The sequence below is a fragment of the Mustela nigripes genome, chromosome 7, assembly GCF_022355385.1.
Source record: "Mustela nigripes isolate SB6536 chromosome 7, MUSNIG.SB6536, whole genome shotgun sequence".
NCBI lineage: Eukaryota > Metazoa > Chordata > Mammalia > Carnivora > Mustelidae > Mustela > Mustela nigripes.
This window is the reverse complement of record NC_081563.1, coordinates 21,962,662-21,983,862: the sequence shown is the minus strand read 5'-3', so window position 1 is coordinate 21,983,862 and position 21,201 is coordinate 21,962,662. Positions and strand designations below refer to the sequence as shown.

Here is a 21,201-nt window from a genome sequence, read left to right as displayed (position 1 = left end):
ACATAGAAGCTCCTAAAGAGAAGAATCTAGCCGGTTAAGCCAAGTCAGTAGGTTTCATCAATTCCTAAACATAAATATAATCACATTTTATTATCTTAGAAATTGGGTTGCATGTAAAGTTTTATGTTTTTTTTTAAAGATTTTGTTTATTTATTTGACACAGAGAGAGATCACAAGTAGGCAGAGAAGCAGGCAGAGAGAGAAGGGGAAGCAGGCTCCCTGCTGAGTAGAGAGCCTGATGTGGGGCTCCATCTCGGGACCCTGAGATCATGACCCAAGCCAAAGGCAGAGGGTTAACCCAGTGAGCCACCCAGGTGCCCCTGCATTTGAAGTTTTAAATGATGTATCTGGGGTACCTGGGTGACTTGGTGGGTAAAGCATCTGACTCTTAATTTTCAGCTCAGCACATGATCTAGGATTGTGAGATCGAGTTCTGCATTGGGCTCTGCACTGGGTGTGGAATCTGCCTTAGATTCACTCTTCTTCTCCCTCTGCCCCTCCCCACTCATGCTGTCTAAAACAAAAAATAAGTAAATGATGCATCTTTGATTCAGAAAAATATGGTATTAGGAGTTTGAGGGGGATGAGATTGATCAGCTCTCTAAATAAAATGTTGGAGCAGTGATGCCACTGCAGAATTCCCCTCGGGTTTCAGAGGCCTTGGAACTCAAGAGCCCTTAGTAGTTGGGTGGGGGCGGTATAGAAAGGACTGATGGTTATGCAAATTTAATCAGCAAGTGTGTTTGAAGCACCTGCTGTGTTTTACTCTGGAGCATTGTTTTTTGGCATCTGTACAGGACTATACCTTCTATAGATTAGTCAACTTCCCAGATGGGGTGCTTTAAGCTTTGGGATTTGGCAGGTAAAGAAACTAAGGCAAGAATAGGTGCCTGGATGGCTTAGTTATTAAGCCTCTGCCTTCAGCTCAGGTCGTGATCCCAGGGTCTTGGGATCAAGCCCCAAACCTCTGGTTCCCTGCTCAGCAGAAGCCTGCTTATCCCTCTCCCATTCCCCCTGCCTGTGTTCCCTATCTCGCTGTCTCTCTCTGTCAAACAAATAAATAAACTCTTAAAAAAAAAAAATATAGGTGGGGGAGAGACTAGGAAGATTTAGGCAGACTATAGCTAAAATGGGCCATGTATGTGCAAATTAAAATCCAATGAGGATGTCAGGATCACAGTGGAAAGAGTAAACTTATAGATTGCTCAGGTTTGTAGAATTACTGAGTTTTAGGGCTGGAAGGGGTCTCCAAGGTCATCTAGAGCAGCACTGTCCAATAGAAATAGAATGCAAGTCACAAAGTGAAGTCATACAGGTAAGTTTAAAATTTCCTAGTATAGCTGCATTCAAGTAAGTAAAAAGAAACATAAGAAAATAAGAATATTTACCAAATCAAATATAGCTAAACTAATTTTAACATGTAATCAATACTTTGTCGATTTTTTTAAAAGATTTTTATTTGAGTGAGAGAGACAGCGTGTGTGCATGCACTCACAATGGGGAGGGGAAGCACAGAGGAGGTGGGAGAAGCAGACTCCCCGCTGACATGACCTGAGCCGGAGGAAGACAGTTAACTGATCTAGCCACCCAAGTGCCCCTTATTGATTGATTGTATTACTGATACTACTAATTTCTCAACTTACTGAGATACTTTGCATTCCTTCTTTCCTACTAAAACTGTGAAAACCGTGTATATTTATATACGTGTATATTTAACTGGACAGCGCATGTCAGTTGGGACTTGCTGTGCGTGACTAGTGGCTTCTGTTCTGGATGGTGCAAATCAGACCAGCCGTCACTTACAGAGAAATTGAGGCACAGAAAAGCCCAACACAAATAGTTGCAGAAAGTCTTCTTTCTCTGTACCACACTGCCAAGATTCTGTTTGTGACAAAGAACTTGAGAAGCCAGTTTGTCTGGGAGGGGCAGGATCAAATGCAGTGACCTCAGACAGCAGAGTGTGTCTGACAGATGGGTCCACTGGTGGTCATTTCAAGGCTATGAGGGACCATGAGGCAGGTCTTGCCCAGGAGAGTAGAAGGTGCAGGAGAGAAGGTTGGCAAGTGAAGGGAAAAAGACCAGGCTGAGGACACGCAGTGGTATTTTGTCTCTCCTACCCATTGTCATCTTCTCTTCCACCTCTCAGGCAGCTGAACTCGCCATCAAATTTCTGCCTCCCCAACGCAGTCTGGAAGTAGTTCGGATTGTGGGACCCCAGCTGATTGGAACTGGAAAGCACAGTGCGGTAAGTAGCGTGCTGGGACTGAAAAGAAAAAGATTCCCCAGAGAGGGGTGGAATGGTGCCATCTACATGAAAGGCATGTGAGGTCGGCCTCCTGGCAGGTGTGACCTGCAGTTAGTTCTGTGGAAACAGGGGAGATGGTCTCCAGGCTCTTATTTCCTACCGTGCAGGCTGCAGAGCTCTATCTGAACCTGGACCTAGTCAAGGAAGCGATCGATGCCTTCATTGAGGGCGAGGAGTGGAACAAGGCTAAGCGTGTGGCCAAGGAGTTAGATCCCCGGTAAGCTGCTGACCCCTTCTCTCCAGCAAATTCTCTTCGTTTTGTAAAGAGGAGGAGGAAGTTCTCATGGGAAGGGTGTGCGTGCTGGGACTGTGTGGCACTAGATCCCTGCACATCTTCACAGGTATGAAGACTACGTGGACCAGCATTACAAGGAGTTCCTCAAGAACAAGGGCAAAGTGGACTCGGTGAGACTTGCAGAGAGTTATCAAGAGGCATCAAGAGGCGGAACGTATGAGGGCTCAAGGGACTTTCTTCCTCCTCTCCCTGCTCATGCCCTCTCTGTCCTCTTAACTCTGTCTTTTTTCCACTGCTCCACAGCTGGTGGGTGTGGATGTGGTGGCTGCTCTGGACCTGTATGTGGAGCAGGGCCAGTGGGACAAGTGCATTGAAACGGCTACCAAGCAGGTACTGCTCTCCTCCTCCCCTCCCTAGCTCTTCCAGACATTACCCCTTGGCTCTCCTTGCCCCAGAGCTGTATCTCTTACTTCCTCCAAAGCCCAACCCCAGAGATCCCTAACCAGCATCAGAGAGTCAGTCTTCCACCCTTTTGAAACTGGAGTCAGAGGCCTAGCTGGGCCTGACTTGCATAGGCCTTTGCCTCCAAAACAAATCCATGGCCTCAGGTTACCACCCCACGCTCACTGCCTGGTCTTATTGATGGCCAACCTCCTTCATGCTTTTCCTCCATCTCTGGGACAGAACTACAAGATTCTGCACAAATATGTGGCTTTGTATGCGACTCACCTGATCCGAGAGGGTGGCTATAGCCAGGCACTGGCCCTGTACGTGCAGCATGGAGCCCCTGCGAACCCACAGGTACCAGCCTGCTCCTTGGAGTGATGGTCTCCCCAAGGAAATTCTTACGTCTCCTCAAAACCCACCCATCCCCTCAGGAACTGTCTTCTCAAAGGATTCTTTTAGAGAGCATCCTGCCCAGAGACCCACACCAGCCTCTTCTGAAATGTACAGCCTCTCAAGGCTTACCATTTGAGGAAACATTCAGCAACCTCCCCATGCTCTTAGCTAATACAGGGAATGGCCTTTCAGAGTTGAATCTTAGTAAGATGAATCTTAGTAAGGCCCTAGAGGTGCACACACCTCTAGGGCCTTACTAACCTCCCTCAGAGACCAATCGCTGCTCTCCTCTCTGAGCACCCCATCTCCCTGGAATATCAGCCCATTAACATTGGGACTGTCCACACGCAGACCACCAGTTGTAAGAAAGTTATTTTCTTACTTTTGTCTTCCAAAAAAGGATCAACACTTTCTCCATCAGTGTCCCCTAGCTCCTCCACATGCACACTGGCAGCCCGTTTCCTCTTTGGCCCCCTTTGCACTTTCTCTTCTAGTTACCTCTTCTCACTCAGCTCTCCTTTCGCCACCACCCCTAGAACTTCAACATCTACAAAAGGATCTTCTCGGACATGGTGAGCTCCCCTGGGACCAACAGTGCTGAGGCCTATCACAACTGGGCTGATCTTCGGGACGTGCTCTTTAACTTGGTGAGGAAGTCGGCTCTGTGACAGAGTGACAAGGCTACCCTACTTCTTTGTCCTCGTCTCTTCTTTGAGGCACATAAATATTTACCTTCAGATGGGCTGCACTTTTGTCCATGTCCATGTCCTCTGGCCCTCCTCCAACCCCTGACCCAGGCTGCGCTTTCCTCCTGCTCTAGTGTGAAAACCTGGTGAAGTCTAGTGAGGCAAACTCTCTAGCCCATGAGGAGTTCGAGACGATGCTGCTGATTGCGCATTACTATGCCACTCGCTCGGCCGCCCAGAGTGTCAAACAGCTGGTGAGATGGCGGGGAGGGGCACTCAGTCTTAAGAGAAGCATCTTCCAATGCATGAAGTTGAATAAATTCAAGTTCTGGATTCTCAAGCTTGGTCCACTTCTCTCGTAGCTTCTCTTCCATTTAGACAAATCTACCTCTCACTGAGGTGGCTTTCTTCCTGGACTCCTCCACGGCTTTCTTAGGACTCTGACCACATAGTTCCATCCTCATTATACTTAAACATCCAAATCCCACAATTTCTGCATTGATCTCTTAAGATATACACATCCTTTTGGCTTGTGATCACGTATTGTAAATTTGCTATGCGTACTTGAATAACAGAAATAGAAAAAGAAAAAGATCCAGAACTGCTTGAGAGTAATTTAGTATGTATTACTGGTTTTCTGGTTCTGTGGCTGCCTTAGCCATAAGGTTACTGGGCTGGTAGCTCAGTCGCTATGTGCCAGGATCATAATGCTTTGATTTTAATCTGTAGGAAACTGTGGCTGCCAGGCTTTCTGTTTCACTCTTACGCCACACCCAGCTCCTACCTGCAGATAAGGCCTTCTATGAAGCAGGCATTGCGGCCAAGGTGAGCTGGGTCGAGGAAGGGTGTGGCAGAGGAGACAGGGAAATCAAAAGTTGGAAGGTAGAATGCCTGGTCTATTCAGGCAGAGCAAAGCAGAGTGTGGGGCTGATGTTATGGAGGATACCGTGTTCTTGTGTCTTCCTGGATTCCTCCTCCTCCCTGGAAGAGCAGCATCCAAGCCCAGCTGCTCACTCCCACTTGCAACTTTTCTCTGTTGCAGGCAGTTGGCTGGGAGAACATGGCATTCATCTTCCTCAACCGCTTTTTGGATCTGACCGATGTGAGTAAAGAAGCTGTGCCCAGAGGGCAGGAGGTTTCACCTGTTATGGAAATGTGTCTATCTCATGGCTGCCCACTCTGCCGCAGGCAATTGAAGAAGGAACGCTGGATGCCCTTGACCACTCTGACTTTCAGGATACAGACATTCCCTTTGAGGTGCCACTCCCAGCCAAGCAGCACGTACCGGTAAGAGCATGAGACGAGACTGGGGAAGTCCTCACCAGCATGAGGGTGTTTTGAAGGGAGGACACTTTATCCCTTTATGTTGGTCCTCCTAACCTTTGTAATGGGCATCAGCTGGCAACGTCTGTGGAAGGGCCTCAACCCTCACTATTCCTTCAGTGAAAGTAGAAGCAGAGAAAAAAGAAAAGGTGGTGACAAGGAACCCCATCCAAGGAGGATCACATATGGGGAAAAGATGGTGCACAGGATGACAGTTTAGTAAGACTCCCAACTCCCCACCTTCCACTTGCCCTGTCCTGCGTGAAGATGCTGCTTCTTTGTCCTTTCCAGGAGGCTCAGAGGGAAGAGGTTCGAGACTGGGTACTCACAGTCTCAATGGACCAGAGGCTGGAGCAGGTTCTGCCTCGGGATGAACGTGGTGTGTACGAAGCTTCCTTGGTGGCAGCGAGCACTGGCGTTCGGGCACTACCCTGCCTCATTACAGGTACACAGTCCTACACCTGTCCACGTTCCATGGTGGGCGGAAAGGAGCAGGCTCAAGAGAGTATTTACTCTGAAATTGCTCTTGGTTTTCCCTCTCAAATGCCAATTTGTTTTTTTCTTCTCCCAAAGGATACCCCATTCTGAGGAACAAAATTGAGTTTAAGCGGCCAGGGAAGGCAGCTAACAAGGACAATTGGAATAAGTTTCTTATGGCTATCAAGGTTAGAGAGGGAGATTTGGAGGGTGCGGGTGGGGAGAGCAGCACTGAAAAGTGAGAAACCGCTAGAAGGGTGGGTGGGAATGTCAGGAAGGCAGGAGCAGGCCCTGGACTCTGCTCTCCTTACTGAGATGGGGTTGATTTTCTTTAGAGAAGGAGCGCTTTTCCTTAGCACTAATGAGTTCCTCTCTTGTTCTACTGTTCGTCTACAGACTTCCCACAGTCCAGTGTGCCAGGATGTGCTGAAATTCATTAGTCAGTGGTGTGGAGGGCTACCCAGCACCAGTTTTTCCTTTCAGTAACCAGTAGGCCTCAGGGAAGAGTTATTGGATTCTCTCCCTCATTAAAGTCTTGTAGGTAATGGAGATCACTGTGTTCTTTGATCAGAGTCATCCCCAACGTCAGCTTCGTGTCCTTCCCCCCTCAAAGGTAATCATCATCAAGTTTTAGTACTTTTATTACAACTGTTTACATCATCTTGGGGTTTATGTCACCATTATGAACTGAGCCTCCGGATCAGCACCTGCTCCATAGAAGGGAGAACCTGAGTCAGAGCAGAGGGCAGGCAGCACAGCAAAGGACTTGACCCAGTTCTAAGAGTGGTTCCCTGCCTCCCCCCTTTCCTAGGCCCCAATTCTCATGGATTACCTGTCCTCAGCCCAGCTTTTCTGTGATGCCTGCATTTCTTGATTTTGATCCAGTAGCTGCTCATTTTCCTGTCTTTGACACTTGGGAAGTTCAAGCTCTGTCAGTGCCTCTAGCTGTAGGGGAGGATGGAGTTAGTACTCCTGCCTTGAATTATACTACAGTTCAGCACCTTTAAACACAGCCAGTCCCTGTTGAATGAGCCCTTCCTGTTTGTCTTCCTTACCTGCTCCTGAAGCCCTTCCTTCCTGCAGGGCCCAACCCCACGTAGGGTGAGGGCAGCCACACAGCAGTAACCAGATAGGGCCGCCTCTGCTGCAGACATGAGCAAAGAAGGGATCCAGAGAGCCAAGGCTGTATCCTAAAAGGTGACGAGGGAAGGTGGGGGACTGAGAGGGAGCAGGACAGAAGTGGCAGGTAGGGGTGGTTTAAAGGGCAGGGCTAAGGCCCTGTAGACTGCAAAAAGGCCAAGAAGAGCATGCACTCACATAGATTCTTGTGGGGTCAAATGGGCAGTCAGACCGTCCAGGCCCCTGGTCCACCGGTAGCAAAGGATCCAGCAGTCCTGGATGGCAATCAGCAATGAGACGACGCCCACCGTTGGCCACAGTGAGTGACACAGCAAGGAGGAGGCCCAGGGAGCAGGCCGCAGACAAGAGCAGGTTCCCTAGAGCTACTGCCAGGAGGGCCCAGTGCTGGCAAGGGCAGAAGATCAGAGTGAGCAGCTGCTCGCAAGCCTGCCTGACACTCCCACTGATAAGACACCTTGCTGTCTCTGAGGTTCCTCCTCCCACTTAAAGACGAAGCCATCAGGTCGTCATTTCCCTGATTCCAGGCCCCATTAAAGCTCCAGAAATCCCCTCTCACCATTAAAGCTCCAGAAATCCCCTCTCACCAGTGGTGGGCGCAGAAGGTTCCTGGATGCCAAGAGGGCCACAAGTCCCACGGAAACACTCTGGAAGACACAAAGCCTGAAGCCCGCGCTGCTCTACGCTCCGCCTCCCCTCCCCCACGCCCGTGGACCCGCCCCGCCCCGCGCTCACCAGCAGCCCTGAGCCCACGGAGATGACATTGGCCGTGGTGTACTCCGGGGTGACGGCGCCGCGGGGATTGGCCACGTGTCGCAGGACTGTGCCGTGCAGCACGGCCCCCAGGAGCAGGTTCACGTGGCCCACCAGGATCAGCGCGAGGCCCACGCGCATAAGCCTCCGGGGACCGCGGGCCGCGTCTGCAAAGCACGGGGGGGAGGGGCAGGCCTGAGCTGGGAAAGGAACCGGAGGGCGCCTCGTGGAGCGCCCCCAAACCAGGGTCCGTGGGGCAGGTCACCGGCGGACGCAGGGGCCCGAGCCCGGGGCCGGAAATTACCGAATTCGTAGAGGCGGCAGCACCTCATCGCGGCCGTCCGCGCCCCGCCGCAGGGCAGCTCTACCTGGCTCCGGCCCCGCCCTCGCCCGCCCCGCCCCCTCGCCACCTGAAGGCCCCACCCCGAGCACCCCCCGCCCCCTGCCGGGGAATGCGCGCGCGCGCACGCACACACACACCACGCTCTTAGCAAAAAGTAGACTTTTATTACAGCAGCAACTGAGGCGAATCGAATGGCCCCCCAGGGCCACCACTGCAGCACCACCCTTCTCTCCCGCCCCGTCCGCCCCAGCGGGATTGTAGAATTCAGCTCCCCCAGTGCCCGTGGGCCTCCTTTCCACACAGGCTGGGCGGGAGCCGCCAGATCAGCTACTAGCCCCCAACTAGAAGGCGGCTGCTGAGAAGGCCCAGGCCCACGTCTGTGCAAAACAAGTAAACAAAGTGCAGAGGGGAGGCAGAGAAGGGGAAGGGGGAGGGTGATACTCAGAACCAGGGAGCCCCAAAGCCCTCCTGAATAATAAAGGAGAGAAGGGGCTTCACAGGGTAATACTGACTGGGGGGAGGGGGCAGGAAGGCTGCTGCCATCTAGTGATGGCCACAGCTCTGATTAGGGGCCTGGCCCGAGGGAGCTCTAAGAGGAGACGGTGACAGCGGCTGAGTTGAGGGTGCTGTTCCTGGCAAAATTGAACTTGTTCAGGGTCTCCTCTAGCAGAGAAGTCAGTCGGCTCTGGTCAGCCTGGGGGAGAAGAGCTGGGTGAGACAGGGCAAGAGGAGAATGGAGTTGCCAGGGCAGCCGGAGGCGGAAAGCTCACCTCGCTAATGAAGCCCAGCTGCACCAGCTCCGCTGCCAACTCGGGGATGTTCTCATCTGACAGAGCAAAGGGAGAGGGTGAGCACAATGTGGGAGCAGTGGGCGCCCAGCCCTAGTCGGGTCAGCCTGGCTGGGAAAGAACGACACAAGCAGAACTGTCGCGTCCACCCTCCGGTTTTAGGAGCTAAGATATCTGTTCTGTGTGCCTCAGAATGTATTGCTGCCTTGTAACCTTCCTCCCCGCCCCTAAGAATGTCCCTCACAGATAAGACTTAAGAGACTCTCATCCTCTGAGGGAAAGGAGAGACTCACTTGGCATTAGATCACAGCTCAGGTGCCGGTTGAGTTTGTCCTCCAGCTTCAGAAGAAGCGTCAGCTGGAGAAGAGGACAGTCAAAAGATGAGGCTCCTCTTTCCCACTCTCCCCCCCTTTCTCCTGGCCACCCAGCCCTCTGCAGCCCTGGCCCCCAGCCTTACATGGTGTTTGACACCCTCCTCCACTGACTCGATGTTGCACTGCATCAGCACCACCTACGGAGAGGACACGCATAGGGTCAGCACAGTAGTATCACCAGCCCACAGGACAAGCTTGCTAGAAACCAGAAACACACTCTTTTTCCTATAGGACAAAGCCTCACTTGATGTGTCCTCTTCTCCCTTCCACCATGACCATAGAGACCTCCATATCCACAGAGCCCACCTTGCGGGTCTCCACCTCAGCTGGTTCAGGTGTTGGAGTCTTGACAGACGGGGGCACGACAGGTGATGTCACCTCCTCCTGCTGTGGCTGCTGGGGCCGAGGTAGCCCAAAGGCTGTCAAGGGGTAGATCCCATTCCTAGAGTGAGATCAAACAGGTCACATGGGTTCCGTGAATGCCTCAAGACACCCACCCTGCTTCCTAAAGCAAGCCTTTCCTCTCACCCTTCTCTCACCTGACATCTTCAAGGAATTTATCCAATTCCAGAGCTGGTGACTGAGAGTACCTGCAGGAGAAAAGAGAGAAAACACGTGAAAGGAAGGAAATAAGCAAAACAGCAGGTTCGACAATTCCCAAAGAATTAACAGTTGACAGAACCCTCAGTGAGAGTGACAAATCTGTCCCTCTCGGAGAGTTGGTTACTCACAAAGTCTGAACTGGTTCTCTTCCTGGTCCCGCAGGGATTTCAGCCAGTACAGCACTGGTATCCATGTTTTTGGTGATCTCCTCCAGAGCATTCTCTGGGATCATGTCTGGAGGACATGATGAAATGGAAAGGATAGATTAATATCAGGGAAGACCCAGGGGTCCTGGGGGGAGTAAAGAATTCCTTTGGAAGTGGAAAAGGAAAGAGGGCATTGCTAGCGATACTTGTTAATGCTCCGACAGGAAGAAAATTCTTAGCAGGGCCAAAGGGACTCACGTTGGTGTCCCACAATGCAGTGGGCAGCAAGGAGTTTGAGCGAGGGCACTTCAAACAGTGCTGGGTGGAACAGAAGTTCTCTGGCTGTTGGTCTGCGAGCAGGCTCAGAATGCAGGCACTTCTGAATGAACTCCTAGAAAAGGGAAAAGAGGAAGTAGAGTAGGCAGCTGGCAACCAGGCCACTGTGTTCATCACGATACTTCGTCATTCATTACACTTAGCACAGGCTTCGTACATACTAGACAGTCAGCACTGGTTGAGGGAATAACTGTTACTCCTCCTGAAACGGCTTTGAAGATTCTAAGGTATTAACATGAAAGGTATTGTTCAGAGTTTTTATGGTTTTACTTGTTTTTCTACTCTCCAACCACCAGCTTTCTCTCTCTCTTTTTTTTTTTACTATTCAAACTTCCAGATTTTTTTTTCTGATTTTCTACTTCTATGCTTTAACAGACCACTCACTGCCTCCCTTCCTCTCCGTCTCTCATCAAAATTACCTTCTCTGTTCCCAAATCTATCTGTTGTGGTCAATAGTATTCACCATCTTTTTCTTTTCCAAGCCAACTACCACAATTTCCTTTTTCTCTTACAATCATTTATTTAAGTTCACTGATTTTCCCCAAGCTTCCTCTACATACACACACAACCTCATTTCCCACCTCCCATAGATCATCCCAAATAATTAACCTGCTTTTCTTTTCCTCCTTATAAACTTAAAAGCCAAGAAGGTCATATACCTAATCTGTCACTTGAATACCCCAACCTAAAGCTGAATTAGAAATTTACTCCACACTAGCCTCAGGACTTCCCCCTAGTCTCCCTGTCACACCATCTAATGAGTCACAAACTATCCTTGTTTGGACCTTCCTCTCCAGCCTCTTACTATAGTCGATCTACTGATTCATAACCTTATACCCTTTAAATCTTAGCTCATTATTTCAGAGCACTTTCCCTACCTAAAACTATATAAATATAGAAGCCCACGTGACAAATTTAATTCAAACTGATCAATTTGCTTAAAAATATCAAGATGGCTGTCTGAGAGCATATACCAATTGCCTGAAGTAACCACTAGTTTACCTCCAGGCAGACACAACTAAATCAATACACAACCTTTATCCCCAATACTACCCATCTTAAGCCCTTAACCAGTGTGTGTATATACAAAAAACAAGGTAAGTACCACCTAGGGAAATATTCAAATAGCCACTACTTTTGCTTATCCTTGCTACTTTCTGTTTTCTTGCTCTTAGAAGAGAGTATATTCCCAGTTAAGTAAAAAGGAAGAAAAACCTAAAGACATTTCAAAGTCTGTTGAGAAGGGATCCAGAAGGTTCTTACTCTCTGTAATGGGTCTTCTAGAAGCTGAATGGCACTGCTGATAGCTTCCTGTGGCACATATGAGGACTCTCCATTGCCCTGAATCTCCAGCACTGCCATCTGCAGGGAGGGGGAATAGAAAAGCCCAGTAGAAACTTCAGAACTTCAGTGCTCCAGAATCACCCTCTCAAGACCTTACTTGTCCTCCCTCCATTTCCCCTTCCATCTTCTAACTTGACCCCTTTCCATCACCACTGCCTGTGGTTTCCTCACCTCCAGTGCACACATGCCAAAGGAGTAGATGTCCACTGCTGTTGTCACATTAGTGACTTCTAGGGAAAACAGAGAAGCCTTTGTTTAATCAGAGGATGGAAGCAAGGGGTGGCAGAAATGCCTTTTAAAAACTTTTTGTAAGCCAGCAGAGAACTACAAGTTTCAGTTCTATTACCTCTGGGCCTCAGGTTATAAGGTAGAAACCTGGGGAACAGGGAGAGGGGAGAGAAAGTGGTGCCTCACCTCCATACTCTGGTGCAAAGAAGTGTAGATTCTTCTGCTCTTCCCGACAAGTCTTCACATGATTGTTGATAGTGTCGGGAGCCACTGGGAGTAGGGGAGATACCCACAATCTGACCACCACCAACAAAGCACAGTCTCACTCCAGAGAGAGGTCCCCAGAAGCCAAATTCTCTCCTGAAGACTCTAACCCTCGAGGCACAAACCTGTCCTTTTCCCATCTTGAACCACAGACTAAACATGAACACCACCTACTTCCACTTTCTGGGGTCTACCGCTTCTCATTTAAGGTCCCTAGGTCAGTAGCAACAAACACTCCACACTAAACTAATAGGCATATAGGGGCCTTGGGCTGGCCAAGAAGCAATGGAGGCTAAGGAAAAACTTTTGCTTGTGATCTGCTCACCTTCCCCCAAGTTCAGGAATATATAATCCCGGTCACATGAAAATGTGTGGTCTAGTTCTTTCAGCCACCCTCAAATAGCATAAAAGCATAGGCAGCCCTTCCTAATCTGGGACACTTAAAGATCCCAGAAACTTGGATGATTAAAAAAAAAAAAGGTAAGAAGAAATAACAATACTACAACCAACTAGACAGCCTCCTTCTTACCCACCTTTACTGACTGAAACTCAAAAACAGCTCAAAGTTGAACCAATACCCTGGAATCAGTCTCACATTTAATCCACCAAAATTGTAGACTCCTGCTCTACTCCCTGTTGTTCAACATCACAGCCATAGGCCTGAACGAGGAACCAGGGCCGGGCCCAATTTGGACTCACTCAAATCGTAAACAATGACTACAAGTCACAGAGAGTCTGGGAACACAGTATGATTTAGGGAATCATCCTGATGATGAAGGGAATTAAGAATCCAGGACATAAATGGCCAGCCAGGCAGAAACCACAGGAAACAAGCAAGTTATGGAAGGGCAAGCAGGTGGAGGGCTGGTAGGGAGAAGCCAAGCAGGCATAACTAGGCAGGGAGGCAGGGGCACAGGGCTTGCTCCCACGACTGCATGCACTGGGCAGCCGCAAAGGGGAGCAGAGGGGGCACGAACAGAGCCCCACATGGGGCAACAGGGAGCTCTCACCATTAGCAAAAATCCTATGAAAGACTGTTGGGAACAGAGCAGCCCGTAAGCGGGAGGGAGGAAAACAGAGAAAAGTTGTGAGCGATGGAGCAGCCAAGCCCCAGACAAATGGACACACAAACCACACACAGACACGGCACACAGAAATGTTATACACAGCACACAGATACACAGCAAATGAAAGCACTCACAGCAGGCACAGCCTGGAACCTCCTTTGGTAGGGTCTGGCCCCAGGGGCTCAAATCAGACCTTAGACCCATCTCTTTGCCCTTTCCCAACCTCCTATCAAGGTGTCTGGATTAACCCGCTTCCCTCCAAAAAAGGTGTAAGATTAGTCCCTACCCCCTAATTGACTGGCCTCTCCCTATGAATTACCCTAGCAAAGTCCTATCTCTTACCACCAGCCCAACACCTCAGAATTTTGCTCTACTCTCCCCACTCCTTGCATCTTACCCCCGTGGTTCCCAAATTCCCGAGGCTCCCCTGCCCAGAACCTCTCCCTCCCCTCACCAGAGCCAATCTTGATGAGTCCGTTGTGCTGGATGAAGATGGTGTCACAGGTCAGGTTCCCATGGATGATGGGGGGGTCACAGGAGTGCAGGTAGCTGTGGGGGCACTGGGCTGTTAGAGGGGCCACTGGGAAATTAAGGGCAAGGGGAACCCAAGGGTTAAGAGGAGCAAGGGCCTGGTCTCCTGCTGGTCACCACAAAGATAATCCCCACACTCTGAATCTCCATTATGTCTGGTGAGTTAAAGAGCTGGATAAGCACTAGGAGAAAGAGGCGGGAGACAGTATCGTGGTTAGGGCATTAGAATGGACCCTTTACAAGACCATAGGGGCCTAATCTTGACAGTACAGGACTCAAAAAAAGTGGGCAGAGCCAGAAAAAACCAGCAGAGTAGTGCCCTAAAATCTGTTTGGAGGAACTAAATCAGGAAATAGGGGAAAAACACTAACCAGATCCTACTTACCTAAGGGCAGAGAGGATTTGCGTGCACCAGCGCTTCCAAGCCTGGAACAGTTTGATCAAAGGGTCAGCAGTAATCCCCTCTCTTAACCCTCCAACTAGTTTCCCTCCATCCCTTCCTGATTAGCTTCATGATTACTATAATCTTTTTAAAACCCCCATACCAGCCTAAAGCTTTGTCTGTTCTCCCTCCATACCTTTTCATTCATAGTCTTGTGGTTCTTTTTGGTCTTCTTCAGAAACTGCTTAAGACTCCCAGATGACATGTATTCTGTGATAAAAATGACCTGGAGAGGTAAAGCACTCAAATAAGGTCGTAAAGTAGAAATGATCCCCTACCTGATGACATGTACACCAGATACATATTAGACCTGGAAGCCGGTGGTGGTGGTTGTTTTAAGTTTCCCTCCTTTTGTTGTTAGCACCACATCCTCAGATTTAACAGGATGAAAAAAAACTACTCAACTATAAGAGCTATGGAAGTAAGGAAGCCTGGGTGGCTTAGTCTGTGAAGTGTCTGCCTCTGGCTAAGGTCATGATTCCAGGATCCTGGGATCAAGTCCCACATCTGGCTCCTTGCTCAGCGGGGAGCCCGCTTCTCCCTCTGGCTACCACTCCCCCTGCTTGTGTGTTCTGACAAAAAAATAAAATCTCAAAAAAAAAAAAAAAGAAAGAAAAGAAAAGAAAGAAGGAAGGGAAAAAGAGAAGAGCTGTGGGAAGGAAACAAAAGTTTGCTCATTTCTGCCCCACCCATCACCAGACAAAAGGCACAGGACATAGGCAAAGCCCTGCTCTCATCTCCACAACAGCTGATTCCAGTTTTGTTCCAAAACTACCTTATTTTCACCTCTGAATGTAAAAAGAACAATACATGTAGCTGGTCTTTTTGCGGTAAGCTCAAGAAAAAGTTCTTACCCTGGCCTTGTTCTCTTTAATGTCAGCCCAATACTTGTGAAACTTAACAATGTTGAGATGTTCCAACTGAATCAGATTATCAAACACAGCACGGACTTTTTCCTGAGAAAAAAGGAAAGAGTGGAAGAGAGTGGGATTAACAGGGTTCAGAAACCACTACAATTCTGAAAAGCCATTCCTTATCCCTCCCCAGAAATGATCTAACCCCAACATACTCTCCTCCTAATCGGCTTCTCAACGCCAATTCCTCTTTAACACCTGCATTCTTTTTTTAATTTAAATTCAGTTAATTAACATAAATGTATTATTTAGGGGTACAGGTCTATGATTCATCAGTCTGACAGAACACCTAGCACTCACCACAACACATACCCTCCCCAGTGTCCATCACCCAGCCACCCCATCTCCCACCCACCTCCCCTCCAGCAACCCTCAGTTTGTTTCATAAGATTAGGAGTCTCTAATGGCTTGCCTCCCTCTCTGGTTTCGTCTTGTTTCCTAACACCTGCATTCTAACTCCACACAAGCCACATCCTTTCACCACCACCTACCTCCTGCAGCTTGTAGTTCTTGCGTTCAGAGAACTGGACCTCATTCCACACAACCTCTACACCCTCCTCTGTATCCATGGCCAGGTATGCACTATCAATACCTGGTACGTTCCGCTGATTCACCTGAGAAGAAATTCAAATGGAAAGGAATTACTAAAGTAACCTTGTAAGCCCTCCATTTTAATATTCCACATGATCATCCTCTCCTAGGCACTGATCTGTTAAACTCTGGTCTGCCCCTTTCATTCTTTCCTCTTCCACTTCGTGCTTAGAATCCACTCCCCCGGGCGCCTGGGTGGCTCAGTGGGTTAAGCCACTGCCTTCGGCTCAGGTCATGATCTCAGGGTCCTGGGATCGAGTCCCGCATCGGGCTCTCTGCTCAGCAGGGAGCCTGCTTCCTCCTCTCTCTCTCTCTGCCTGCCTCTCTGCCTACTTGTGATCTCTGTCTGTCAAATAAATAATAAAATCTTTTAAAAAAAAAGAATCCACCCCCCCAAGAGTGACACTACCATCACCTTACCTCTTCTCGCCTCTTCTGCCACCGCCCACATGGTGACTCTTCCAAGATCTCAGACTCATCTTCGCTTTCTTCTTCTTCCTCTGGGGAAGCGGCTGAGGTCGTGGAAGTCACAGGAGGTGACACCGATGTGAGGCCAGGAGCTGAGGATGAGGATTCTACCTTTGGGTCTGAGCCGCTACTTACTACTGTCTGGGACTCCCCCTCCGACATGCTGGAACGAACACTCAGGCCTGCATTGGTTGGGGCAAGGATGGAGAAAGAAGAAAGGGTCAGGACAGATCTACAAAGATTTAACTCTGAGGCATCCAGGTGGCTCAGTCAGTTAAACATCCAACTCTTGATCTTGGCTCAGGTCTTGATCTCAGGGTCGTGAATTCAAGCTCCATATTGGGCTTCACGCCTAATCTTAATAATCTCCTCTGGGTTTCAAAAGAAAACAAAACATACACCTCCCTTTAAATCCAAAATCAGGGGCGCCTGGGTGGCTCAGTGGGTTAAAGCCTCTGCCTTCAGCTCAGGTCATGATCCCAGGGTCCTGGGATCGAGCCCGCATCAGGCTCTCTGCTCAGCGGGGAGCCTGCTTCCCTTCCTCTCTCTCTGCCTGCCTCTCTGCCTACTTGTGATCTCTGTCTGTCAAATAAATAAATAGAATCTTAAAAAAAAAAAAAAATCCAAAATCAAATTAATCCTGTCTGAACACTGAAACATTAACTACTCTCTTAGTCTAGAGAAGGAAACTTATCTTGGTTGAAGACGACCCACCAGGAGTGGCAAATCTAAGATTTATGACAATAAAACCCCCATTAGTAAGGTCCAAATGAACAGCCAAATCAGGGACAGACACCACTCCTTCTCAGCAATACTCACCCAACAGCCTTCCCTTTGAATCCTCACCTGTCTCTATTTCCACTGTGCTCAAGAACTAAGCTCTGTAGGCCTTGTTCAGAACAGATGACTCCAGACCCCAAAAGGTTTCACTGATTCAGCCCTAAGGCTGGACCTGTAACACTCTCAGCGAATTTACCCAGCTGAAACCCTCTGCTAATTTTTCCACTAGAATTCTGGCATTTGCTATCCATCCCTCCTATACGCAGATCAAGTTTGCTAGTCCAGGCTGAGGCTACCCCTGGCCCAGGTGACTAGCAGTGGTTAGTGACTTCACCCCTGATGACCTCACCTTCCCTGTGATGTGAGTGTGCAAAGGGGTATTGGTTAGCAACATTTTTTTTTCATTCACTCATTCAACAAATGTTTATTAAGCACTTACTGTAGGCCAAGCACTGGGCTAGGTACTTGAGACACAATAGTGAATATAATAAATGAGGTGCCCACATTCATGGAGCCACAAATTTAAATGGATCTAGGGCTTTCAGCTTCCATTTCATTCCCATGGCTCAAAGCTCCACCCTCTGAGATAACAGATATGACAGAGATATTTCCTCAAGAACAAGTAACTCAAGGGGCACCTGGGTAGCTCAGTTGATTAAGCATCTGTCTTGGCTCAGGCCATGATCCTGGGGTCCTGGGATCAAACCCTGCATCTGGCTCCCTGCTCAGCAAGGAGTCTGCTTCTCCCTCTGCCCCTTTGCCGCCCAGGCGTGCCCACACACACACTGTACTTTTAACAAATAAATGGATAAAATCTTAAAAAAAAAAAACCCTAAAAATATTATAAAAGTAAAAGAGTAACTACAGATATAGCAGTTACCAGAAAAAGTACTATATAGTATATTTTTTTCAAGGCACACAGCTACTTGGAAGAAAAACAATTCTCTGAAGATAAATGTCATTAGCTTGTCCAGACAGGCACAGGACAACTGCTGAATGTTATTCCAAATCTCTAAGAACAAAGGCTGTGAAGGAGTTGAAACCTGTGTGTGCTGGGCTCAAAGGAGTGCTCCAGTATGAAAGTGGCATTCTGGGAAAGTAGACTTCCTCCTCTAAATCCGCTCAGAATACAGAAGCCTCTGATCTAAACCAATCTTGAAAAGCCTTCATTTTAGAACTCTTGGATACCCAATCTCCACCCCCAGCCTACACTATGTATAACCCAAATCAGGAGATTCTTAATAGAAGACATTCTAGTAAATACCAGAGAACCACAACGCACTACAGAGAAAATCCAGCAAGATATTTTTTCCCTGTCATTTTCTAGGCCCTGCCCATCAGAGTGTATTCAACCAGCCAAGAAAGCTACTATCTGTATGTCTTAGTAATCTACCCGAAAACGATTTAGAAATCATTTTCCTTTTCCTTCCCTTGAAAAATAAGAAAATGGTAAGAAAGTTCATACGGATTATTTCCTAGAGCAGCTAGATTTATAGACTGTATCTTGAATCTGAACAGCTAAGTAAAGTTTCCAACTAGATTACAATAGGAAATACCAGTGACGCTCTAATACAGGAAGCCAGTTACCAATGGGCTCTAAAGAAACCTCTGAACTCAGGGCACAGACAATTAATCCACAGAACACCACAAAAGAAGCCAAACCTTTACCAGCCACAGACATGTCCTTGGAATGTGCTGGTCTTCTCCCTCCCCAATCTTTCCCCAGCAGGCAAAATGAAGGCACTGCCCAAGATCCCCCAGCACTTCCCTCCTGCTGAAAAAATCTTTGTAACGCTGGGGTTTTCATCTCAGGGTCGTTCAGAGGTGTAAGAGATCACATACGGAAAAGGTCATTTACGCCCCTACAAGGGACTCTCCTCGCCGCCTCCAGCAACCCCGAGAATACTGTGTTCACTTCTGAGCAGTGTAGGTAGATCGTCGCGCAAAGTTTTTCTCGGAGACTTTTATTTATTGGACTGCAGCCCCTCTGCATGTCGACTCCTCAGCAACAGCTCACAGGCCACGGGCCTCTGAGCCACTCTCACCCCGAGCAGACCAAAGGGCCTCCGGGACCCACAGGACCGTCCGCTCAGACGTCAAGCAAGCGCAGGGGACGGCTTCGCGCTCCAACAGGTCGTCCTGCCCGCTGTCTGCAAGGGAGCGCCCGCAGGCCCGGGAGCCAGCGGCCGCCACCTCATCAAAGGCCGGCCCCGCGGCGCCGTCAGGGGCGCAGGCCACGCCCCCGCGCAGTCAGCGCGCCGGCCTCCGCCAGCAGGCGCGGCCCCGACGCTGCGCTTCCGCAGGCCGCGGGGCCCGCCACCACCGCCCCCGCCGCCGGCCCCGCCTCTCGTCAGCCCCAGTTCGACACGAACGCCAGGGCCTCGCGCTCCGCGCCGGCAGAATTCCGGGTCGCCGCCACTCAGGGCAGGCCGGGCGGGCCCGGCAGAGACCGTGGGGTCGCGGCCGCCCCTTGGCTCCGGCGGGCCGGGCCTGGGCCGCCGAGCGAGCAGAGCCGCCACCAGACACCCGCCTGCCAGTGTCCCAACGCCCCGGGCCGCGGAGACCGACCCTTCCTTCCCTTCGCCGAGCCCCTTCCTCCCTTCCAGTTCTGTCGGTGCTCACCTCCCGACTCCGCTCCCCGCAGTCTGCGCTTCAGCTCCAGCTCGGGTTCGGGGCCGCGGACCAGAGAGACTCCCTCACAGCTGCGCTCCGCAGCGCAACCGAACTGCGGGCCCCGCCCTCGCGGCGTCCGGACCAACAGATGGGCGGTGCCGCTGGGCCGTTGGGTTTCCATTGGATAAGGCGGTCAAGATGGGCGGTGCCCCGGGAAGACGGTAGCTTGCCTGCTTAGTCTTCAACCCGGTCTCCTCCCCTTGAGCCTGTCCGGCCGAGACCTCTCCGAGGCTACGGTGTGTTCGTTATCAACTGGGGCTGATCGCTCTGTCCACCCCTCCGTCCAGTCTAGGTGCCCCCGATGATTCTGCTGGGCGAAAGGAAGGCCTTCCCTCTCTTCTTGAAGGCGCCATGACAGTTCTGGTCCGACTAAAAGACAAAAGGAGCGAAAGACGCAACCTCAATCCGGGAGGAGCACCCACCCACTTTAATTATTTAGGGGGGCGAGACTGCGCAGGACACCAATTCTTCAGAAAGCTTAAAAATTGTCCTGAATATATGCTAAGTTGCATAGCACGGATATTTGCCAAAACTTTGCAGGAGGTTTTCACAGATAACTCGTTTGACCCTCATAAGAAACCGAAATTGTCATTCAGTGCTAGTTGACAAATGCAAAAAAATGAATCAGAGACATTAAGCTATTCACCAAAAGTTGATAGGAGCCAGATCTAGCATTCAAACAGTAAGATTTGTCAAAGGCTTCCTTGAAAAGATGTTTGGGAAGAAATTTGGATTGACTTCGAGTAAGTGGAAAGAAAAGATCCTGGATGAGCCCATTGATCTGCGAAAACTAATCCCTGAGCCTGAGCGGTATAAATTCGCTGTGCCATTAGACATACGTTGTGGAGGGAGGAAGATGAAACAACTATCACAACCTGGGAATGTCATAATCACTAAATTTTACTGCCCTTAAAGGGACTCTCTAATCCTTCTTAACTAATATAAAGAAGGATACCGTATCTGGCAGAAGCCCTCTATTTTCTCAACTCTTCACCTCAAAATAGTTATTTTTGCAATCTTTCGCCCTTTGATTCTTTTACCTTTAAAAGAGAGCACTTGGGGCGCCTGGGTGGCTCAGTGGGGTTAAAGCCTCTGCTCAGGTCATGATCCCAGGGTCCTGGGATCGAGCCCCACATGGGACTCTGCCCAGCAGGGAGTCTGCTTCCATTCCCCTCTCTCTGCCTGCCTCTCTGCCTACTTTTGATCTCTGTCTGTCAAATAAATAAATCTTAAAAAAAAAATAGAGAGAGAGAGAGAGAGAGCAATCACACACTCTTATAGAAAGCTGCTGGAAGTTGCACATCTCGTTTTGGATATTTAAAAAAAATGCATCTGTCCACCAAAGTTAGCATATAATTTCAGAAGAGTTGAGGTTAAATAACTTTGTTCTAATCTTCAGAGGAAGGTTATTCCTCCTCCTCTCCAGGTTAACTTTTTTTCCTTGTGGGCTCCAAAGCAATTGGAGCCCCTGGTCCACTATAAACATTCATTAAATATCAGTACATATTATTATATCTCATTCTCTTCTCTCTGGTCCTTATTAATCAACCTTT

General features: G+C 49.3%; 2 protein-coding genes across 6 annotated transcripts; both read right to left on the bottom strand.

Annotated features, from left to right (window-relative positions):
- Window positions 1-1,467: 1,467 nt before the first annotated feature.
- KRTCAP3 (keratinocyte associated protein 3) lies at window positions 1,468-8,145 on the bottom strand. 3 transcript variants are annotated; one of them, XM_059405341.1, is made up of 7 exons: window positions 8,061-8,145; window positions 7,739-7,923; window positions 7,591-7,650; window positions 7,184-7,390; window positions 6,922-7,056; window positions 6,699-6,811; window positions 1,468-2,228 (listed from the first exon to the last, which is right to left on the bottom strand). In XM_059405341.1, exons 1-7 carry the CDS (start codon window positions 8,086-8,088, stop codon window positions 2,114-2,116), a joined length of 843 nt encoding a protein of 280 aa, XP_059261324.1. In that variant the 5' UTR covers window positions 8,089-8,145; the 3' UTR covers window positions 1,468-2,113. The 3 variants fall into 3 exon arrangements, with proteins under 3 accessions (XP_059261324.1, XP_059261325.1, XP_059261326.1); XM_059405342.1 differs by lacking the exon at window positions 1,468-2,228 and adding an exon at window positions 6,490-6,594; XM_059405343.1 differs by lacking the exon at window positions 1,468-2,228 and adding an exon at window positions 6,490-6,573.
- A 98-nt stretch (window positions 8,146-8,243) lies between these two features.
- On the bottom strand, window positions 8,244-19,730 carry NRBP1 (nuclear receptor binding protein 1). 3 transcript variants are annotated; one of them, XM_059405337.1, is made up of 19 exons: window positions 19,598-19,730; window positions 16,148-16,377; window positions 15,628-15,750; window positions 15,077-15,178; window positions 14,359-14,448; window positions 14,166-14,206; window positions 13,704-13,798; window positions 13,193-13,216; window positions 12,105-12,188; window positions 11,862-11,920; window positions 11,610-11,708; window positions 10,269-10,401; window positions 9,993-10,098; window positions 9,801-9,851; window positions 9,568-9,703; window positions 9,345-9,398; window positions 9,181-9,244; window positions 8,870-8,925; window positions 8,244-8,793 (listed from the first exon to the last, which is right to left on the bottom strand). In XM_059405337.1, exons 2-19 carry the CDS (start codon window positions 16,355-16,357, stop codon window positions 8,689-8,691), a joined length of 1,632 nt encoding a protein of 543 aa, XP_059261320.1. In that variant the 5' UTR covers window positions 16,358-16,377; window positions 19,598-19,730; the 3' UTR covers window positions 8,244-8,688. The 3 variants fall into 3 exon arrangements, with proteins under 3 accessions (XP_059261320.1, XP_059261321.1, XP_059261322.1); XM_059405338.1 differs by lacking the exon at window positions 19,598-19,730 and adding an exon at window positions 18,818-19,006; XM_059405339.1 differs by lacking the exon at window positions 13,193-13,216 and having other exon boundaries at window positions 19,598-19,729.
- Between the last annotated feature and the right edge of the window lie 1,471 nt (window positions 19,731-21,201).

Bases quoted from the DNA above. Each gene is read 5' to 3' on its own strand.
- KRTCAP3 (XM_059405341.1), bottom strand. From the start codon at position 8,088: ATGAGGTGCTGCCGCCTCTACGAATTCG. The intron at 7,924-8,060 runs GTAATTTCCGGC...CGTGCTTTGCAG, and splicing joins CTGCCGCCTCTACGAATTCG to ACGCGGCCCGCGGTCCCCGG. The intron at 6,812-6,921 runs GTAAGGAAGACA...CCTCCCCTACAG, and splicing joins AGGAAGGGCTTCAGGAGCAG to CTAGAGGCACTGACAGAGCT.
- NRBP1 (XM_059405338.1), bottom strand. From the start codon at position 18,968: ATGCAGAGGGGCTGCAGTCCAATAAATAAAAGTCTCCGAGAAAAACTT. The intron at 14,449-15,076 runs GTAAGAACTTTT...TTACCTCTCCAG, and splicing joins TTAAAGAGAACAAGGCCAGG to GTCATTTTTATCACAGAATA. The intron at 10,402-11,609 runs GTAAGAACCTTC...TCCCTTTTCTAG, and splicing joins TAGAAGACCCATTACAGAGA to GAGTTCATTCAGAAGTGCCT.